Source organism: Chiloscyllium punctatum, chromosome 41 (genome assembly GCF_047496795.1).
Source record: "Chiloscyllium punctatum isolate Juve2018m chromosome 41, sChiPun1.3, whole genome shotgun sequence".
Taxonomy (NCBI): Eukaryota; Metazoa; Chordata; class Chondrichthyes; order Orectolobiformes; family Hemiscylliidae; genus Chiloscyllium; species Chiloscyllium punctatum.
This window is the reverse complement of record NC_092779.1, coordinates 10,734,560-10,740,519: the sequence shown is the minus strand read 5'-3', so window position 1 is coordinate 10,740,519 and position 5,960 is coordinate 10,734,560. Positions and strand designations below refer to the sequence as shown.

Below are 5,960 nucleotides of genomic sequence, written 5' to 3'. Positions count from 1 at the left end.
GTGAAGGAAGTGGAGAATAGTGTGGGAAAAGGGGAAGGAAGGGAACGAGTAAAGGGGTTGGGTGGAGGGAGCAGGGAAGGGAATGTGAGGAGGGAAGAGAAAGTGGGTGGAGGTGAAGGGTGAGGAAGGATATATAGGGGAAGGGTTGTGAGGAGGGAAGGGGAAGAAAGGTGCAGGACTAGGGTGCGGAAGGATCTTCAAAAATGACGTAGCGGTGACATGCAGGGCGTTGCTGATTGGCTGGTTTGAACGATGCTGCGCGGGCTGCTCCGGCGCGTGGCTTTAACCGTCACCTTCAGGGTACAGGCCCCCTCCCCCCGGGCCCTGTCCCCGGGGACCCCCCTCTCCTCACGGGCCGCAGCCTGTCCGCTCCCCCCCGCAGGCCGCCGCGGTCTCTGCAGCGGGTCAAGCGGCTGCTGGCGGTGTGGGGCGGAGCGGGCCTCCGGGGAACAAGAGGCGGCAGCCTTTTTCTGCCCGTCCTGCCGCGCCTTGCAGCCCCCGGACCGGCGCCGCGACTACTTCCAGCTGCTGGGCCTCCAGCGCCGCTACCGCCTGGATGCCGAGCAGCTGCGGCGGAGCGTGCGGCGCCTCCAGCGGGAGCTGCACCCGGACAACTTCAGCCGCGGCTCCGAGGACGAGCGCCGCTTCTCGGAGGAGCAGTCGGCGTTGGTGAACGAGGCGTACGGGACGCTGCTGAGGCCTCTGTCCCGGGGCGTGTACCTCCTGCGGCTGGAGTTACCGGGGGAGGCCGGCCTCGGCGAGGCCGACAGCGGGGAGGACCCCACCTTCCTGGCCGCCGTCCTGCGCCTCAACGAGCGGCTGGAGGAGGCCCGGGGCCCGGAGGAGATCGGGCAGGTGTCCGAGGAGGTGGAGGCCCGGCTCCGGGAGCTGGACGGGGAGGTGGCCCGGGCCTTCGAGGGGGGACGCCCGCGGGATGCCCTGCCGCTGCTGAAGCAGATGCGATACTGGAGCAGCCTCGGGGATCGGATAAAGGAGCGTTTGCTGCCCCGCTGAGAGGCTGCTGGGGTACGGTATCACATCCTGGCGTTAGGAAACCTGGTGACAACCCTTTCCCCATCTGGGCCCAATTACTCTTCAATATCTCTGTTTCCAGGCCATAGCGTTCCCGAAATGGTTGCGGAGGGGATTTGAACAAGAGGTACTTCTGTGTGTCTGTGTAGTTTTGATCTCCTTACTTGAGGTAGCAAGAGTCACACAGAACAGTACAGCACGGGATGTGCCCAAAATGTTATGCAGAAGCCAACGCCAAATTAATCTTAATTCCTTCTGCCTGCCCTTGGTCCATTGCTTGCATATTTATATGCTTATCTAAAAGCCCCTCTAACAACCCCTCCATCCCTAGCAGTGTTCCAGATTCCTACCTCGCTTTTAATTTAGAAAACAGTGCTCCCCCACCCTCTCAAATTCCACCTGCCCCATACATGTCCCCTGGTATTAGACATTTCAACTCTTTGGCGGGGAAAAGATTCTGACCATCGACCCTATCGAAAATTATGAGGTGCATATAGACTTCTATCAGGTCTTCCCTCTGCTAATCCAGAAAAGAGAACTTGAGTTTTTTTCTCTCCTCACCTCTTAGATCATACCTGTAATCCAGACAAGCATCTTTCATTCCTGATGAAGGGCTTTTGCCCGAAACATTGATTTTCCTGCTCCTCAGATGCTGCCTGACCTGCTGTGCTTTTCAAGCACCACTCTAATCTAGACTCTGATCTCCAGCATCTGCAGTCCTCACTTTTGCCAAACATCCTGGTAAACCTCTTCTGCACCCTCTCCAAAGTCTGCCCATCCTTGTAATGTGGCCTAACCAAAGTCTTAAAGCTGCAACACGGCATCCTGACTCTTGTACTCAGTTCCCTGACTAGTAAGGCCAAATATGGCACATGTTGTCTCTACCACTCTTATCTACTTGTGTGACAACTTTTAGGGAGCCTTAAATCCCTTACAACAATGTTTTTCATGGTCCTGCAAGTTGAATATATTTAAGGCACTGGTAAATAGAGCAGAGCTAAGCAAAGAGGTAAGAGTTTAGCGAGTGTGGGTGGCAGTACAGATTTGAGGGAATAATCAGGTCAGCAATATTGACTGGTGAAGTGTGATTAAGGAGCTAATTGGTCTACTTCTGATGAGTATTTGCAACTGCAGTAGTGTATGGGAGGGTAGAGAAACCGTTGTGGAAGTTGTCTGGGGTAAGTGGGAATGTAATCACACCTGCCACTACCATATTGGATGACGAAGTAGGCGCTGGAGCCATGCACCTCATTTGTATGCTTCTGTGTTTACTAAAGCCAGGTTACACTTTCTTTGGAAGTGGTTCAGAAAGGGTCATTCCTGAGATTAAAATGTTGTTTTCAGAAAAGATTGGGCCATATGAATGAAAGATTATCTTATTGGAACCTTCTGGAGGGGGTCAGAGCTGTTTAACGGGGTAAACTCAAAAGTTATGCTTTTCAGAATACCTAAAGTATGGAAGTGGGCCACTCAGCCTATCAATTGGACTGAGAGGAAACCTACAAGGAGAATGTGCATCTCCAAGCATGTTGAAGTGCTGGTACTGGACTAAGTGGACAATTGATTTTTAACTAATTCCAAACAGGTGTCTGAGGGTGGAATCTAACTTGGGTCATTGGCGCTGTGAGGTAGCAGGGCTAGCCATTGAGCCATCATGCTGGGGATCTAGAACTGGGACTGAGTTTCAAAGCATGACAGATGAGAAATTTATTCTGTGGATTTAGTGTTTGGAGTGCTTCTCCCCTGGTGAGTAGTGAAGATTTGTTTCTTTAAGTTACTCCAAAGTTGTTGAACAGATCTTTGATCAAGGAAGCAGAGGACTTGGGTAATAGGAAAGTGAGAATTAGGGCCATATTTGAGCAGTCCTAACCTTTATTGAATGATTGAGGAAGCTTAAGGGATCGAACAGCCTCCTTTGTATTTCTTTTGCATGTGATATGTTTTCAGTCAGGTGAGAGATATCCACTTGCATCAATATAAAATGTGACCTTGTCTCTTGACTCCGTTAAAGTTAATCTGGATGTAGCTCAGAATATTTTAGAGCAATTAATGCCCCCCTAGTTTCACACTTCTATCACCATTTGCATGAAGAAATGTGCCTTTTTTGGTTTGATTTCTTAGGTTGTCCTTGACCTAGACTTTCTACCATAATAAATTTTGTTTAAAAAAATCTCAGATGCTTCCATTCAGTCCTTCATATTCATGTGCATTCCATATAAACTAATAAAGCCTAATATATATGATCTCTCCATGTAGTTTACCTTGGGTGACATTCTGGTTAATATTCACTACATTCCTTTTAATGCTAATTCCTACTTTTGAAAATGTAGGACCATGAATTAGACAGTTTTAAAGATATGTAACCAATGACATTAATTGCAATAAAAATGTGAAATTCTTTAATATTACATACTTACAAATATTATATCACAATCTGCACATTTCAACCCGACCACCTGTGAAGGAAGGAATATCTAAATTCTGACATGGCTTCATTCTTTCTTTGTAAATTTCGTGTTTCACCTCCGTTGTTTCTGATTTTAAGTTTCCAAATCAGTCTTGAATATACTTGATCATTCTTGACACATATCTGTAGTAAAGGATTCCACATATTGACCATTTTCTGACACAAAATAAAATTCCTCTTCTCAGTTTTAAATGGGCAACTTCTTTCAAGTGTATCTTTTTGAATCAAGTCCACACCTACCCTCTGAAGAACATCCAACCAGACCCATGTCCTACCCTAACCCTGTAACCTTGCATTTCCCACGGCTAACTCACCTAGCCTGCACATCTCTGGACACTGGGCAATTTAGCATAGCCAATCCACCTAATCTGCATGTCCTTGGACTGCTGGAGGAGACCCATGCAGACAAAGTGAGAAATGTGCAAAGTCTACACAGACTGTTCCCTAAGCTGGCATCATACCTCCTGCTGAGGTATCAATGCTCCACATTTGATGTGGTCAAGTCTCACTCTTTAGATTGCTTTCTGGTTTTTTTTACACTTTAGATTAGATTCCCTACAGTGTTGAAACAGGTCCTTCGGCCCACCAGTCCACACCGACCCTCTGAAGAGTAACCCACCCAAACCCATTTCCCTCTGACTCACGCACCTAACACTAGGGGAAAGTTAGCATAGCTAATTTACCTAACCTGCGCATCTTTCTGTCGTCTTGCTGTTTCTCCATGTGAAAAATAATAAATGCAAATATTGGTTCTTCACATACTTTCTTAACTTGATTTTCCAGTGAATATGGCCTAACTCTTAAAATGTCACAAGATAGATTAGATTACTTAGTGTGGAAACAGGCCCTTTGGCCCAACAAGTCCCCACCGCCCCGCCGAAGTGCAACCCACCTATACCCCTACATCTACCCCTTACCTAACACTAGGGGCAATTTAGCATAGCCAATTCACCTGACCTGTACATCTTTGGACTGTGGGAGGAAACCGGAGCACCCGGAGGAAACCCACGCAGACACGGGAAGAATGTACAAACTCCACACAGTCAGTCGCCTGAGGCAGGAATTGAATCCAGGTCTCTGGCGCTGTGAGGCAGCAGTGCTAACCACTTTGCCACCGTGCTGCCCAATAGATGATACCTGTATTGCTGCTACAGCAGCATTGTAACAAATTTAAGTAACGCAACCAGAATTATGATTTTGAGTTGGGGATGGGGTCATGAATCTAAAACTTATTTGAGGTATGTTTCGGTGATGTATGTTTAGTATCATTGTCACTTGCTTGAGCAATCTAGATCTATTGCTCTGAGGGCATGGTTTAAAATCCCATCTTGGTAGCTGATGACCTGGACTATATTGCAGTAACAGTGGTCATTAAACTTTGATATTCATAAACTGCCAACCAATTCACGAAGGCCCTTTATGGAAGTAAGTCTGCCGTCCCTATCCAGTCTGGCTGGCTTTGAATTCAGACCCACAGCAATGTGGATGACTCTTCACTGTCTTCAGAAATAGACTAGTAGGGTACTCCGTTCATAGGCATTTCGGGATGGCAACAGATGTTTTCCTTGCTCTGCCCACACTTCATGAAATAATTTTAAAATGTTGATATCTCTAGGCACTCCATGTGCATAATAGTGACTGAGGATCACTGGAGACTGATATAGAACTTTGGTCAAAATGTAACCTATTGCGATGAATGAGCTCTCCAGGTATTATGATCAGACAACCTAAACTATCATGTATAGCACTATATGGCATAATGGTGGTAGATAGAAGCAGTTGTTTTCATGGGAAAAGTGGAAATGGTAACATTTTTAAATTTCTGTTTATTTGTTGAACTTCATATAAAATGACAAATTATATGTTACTGATAAAAGATACATCTAGCTGTCATCAGGACAGTTGTAGGAATGTAAGGAGAAATAACATTTTGTATTGTATGAGAAGAGAGTGCTAATTGAATAGTATATGGACTGGTCGAGGCATTACAATGGACAGTGCACCAGTTCAATGATGAATGACTGTTAACTGCCAAGCTTTTTTCAAATTGAAAAAGCATGGCAGTTGACTCTTGATTTTTGTTTTAAATTAATTCTGGGGATATGAACTTGTTGGTTGGGCCAGCATTTATTTTCTTTCCCTAAGCACTCATGAGATGTTTGGGATGAGTCATTTAATTGGCCAAAGCATTGTGCTTGGGCATGAGCCAGGTAATGGCTGTCAGCATTTTTAAAACTTGAAACAGATGAAAGTGTTCGAGTGTAAGACAGAAAGCTTTGAAAAAAATGTTATTTTTCATCCATACTGAAGATTCATTCTAATAAAGGACTATGTGCATTACTGTAGTGAATTTATTAATTCAGTTCTTGAATTCAGTTTTGTACTACATAAATGTTCAGATACCCAATCCAACTTAATTTCTTGTATTCATTACTTAGGGTGAAGACTTTCACTGACTAAC

At 45.6% G+C, this 5,960-nt stretch overlaps 1 protein-coding gene across 1 annotated transcript; it reads left to right on the top strand.

The window, feature by feature from the left end:
- Positions 1–227: 227 nt before the first annotated feature.
- On the top strand, positions 228–1,014 carry hscb (HscB mitochondrial iron-sulfur cluster cochaperone). Its single transcript, XM_072560361.1, has one exon. It carries the CDS (start codon positions 253–255, stop codon positions 1,012–1,014), a length of 762 nt encoding a protein of 253 aa, XP_072416462.1. The 5' UTR covers positions 228–252.
- The last annotated feature ends 4,946 nt before the right edge of the window (positions 1,015–5,960 follow it).